The 603-nt window shown below is 22.6% G+C and overlaps 1 protein-coding gene across 1 annotated transcript; it reads left to right on the forward strand.

The window, feature by feature from the left end:
- Positions 1-310, forward strand: LOAG_15987 (hypothetical protein; the record flags this gene model as incomplete). The annotated part of the gene is made up of 1 exon (XM_003151475.2): positions 1-310. A coding segment is annotated over one exon (310 nt), but the record flags the coding sequence as incomplete, so codon positions are not given.
- Between the last annotated feature and the right edge of the window lie 293 nt (positions 311-603).

Genomic DNA, 603 nt, shown 5'->3' on the forward strand with positions numbered 1-603 from the left:
TATATATATATATATATATATATATATATATATATATATATATATATATATATATATATATATATATATATATATGCCATTCCATTTCATTTCAATATATATATTCTGGCAGCTCCTTAAAAGGAACTTCGTTTTTATTAAAACAATTTTTAATTCTTTTTTTAGAAAGCTAAAATTATTATTGGACGTTTGCTTGATTATTTTTTACTCCTTTTTCATCAATTTATGCATAATTTCCTTTTCATTTCCATTTTTTGCATCAAAAAATATTAGTGTTTACATGAAATTGTTAGTTGTTCCTTGCCATTTCCATTGGAAGTTTTTGTGTCAACACGATGAAATTTGAGGTGACACTCAAATTTCATCATTCATTTTGTATCAAATAGACGAAACAACCTTATAAAATTTGATTTGATGTTCATCAACTGAAATACTTAAAATTGAAATAATGATTTGAAACAGAAATAATTCATTTGTTTTCATGTCATCTTTGTCATAAGAACTACGAGTTAGTTTTTTTAAGCTTGATATTACTTAAGAATTTTTCTTTGATTTGATTTAAAACTGAAAAAACTATTTGCTATACCATGCCAAATTTCACTA

Source organism: Loa loa, assembly GCF_000183805.2.
Source record: "Loa loa unplaced genomic scaffold supercont3.3477, whole genome shotgun sequence".
NCBI lineage: Eukaryota > Metazoa > Nematoda > Chromadorea > Rhabditida > Onchocercidae > Loa > Loa loa.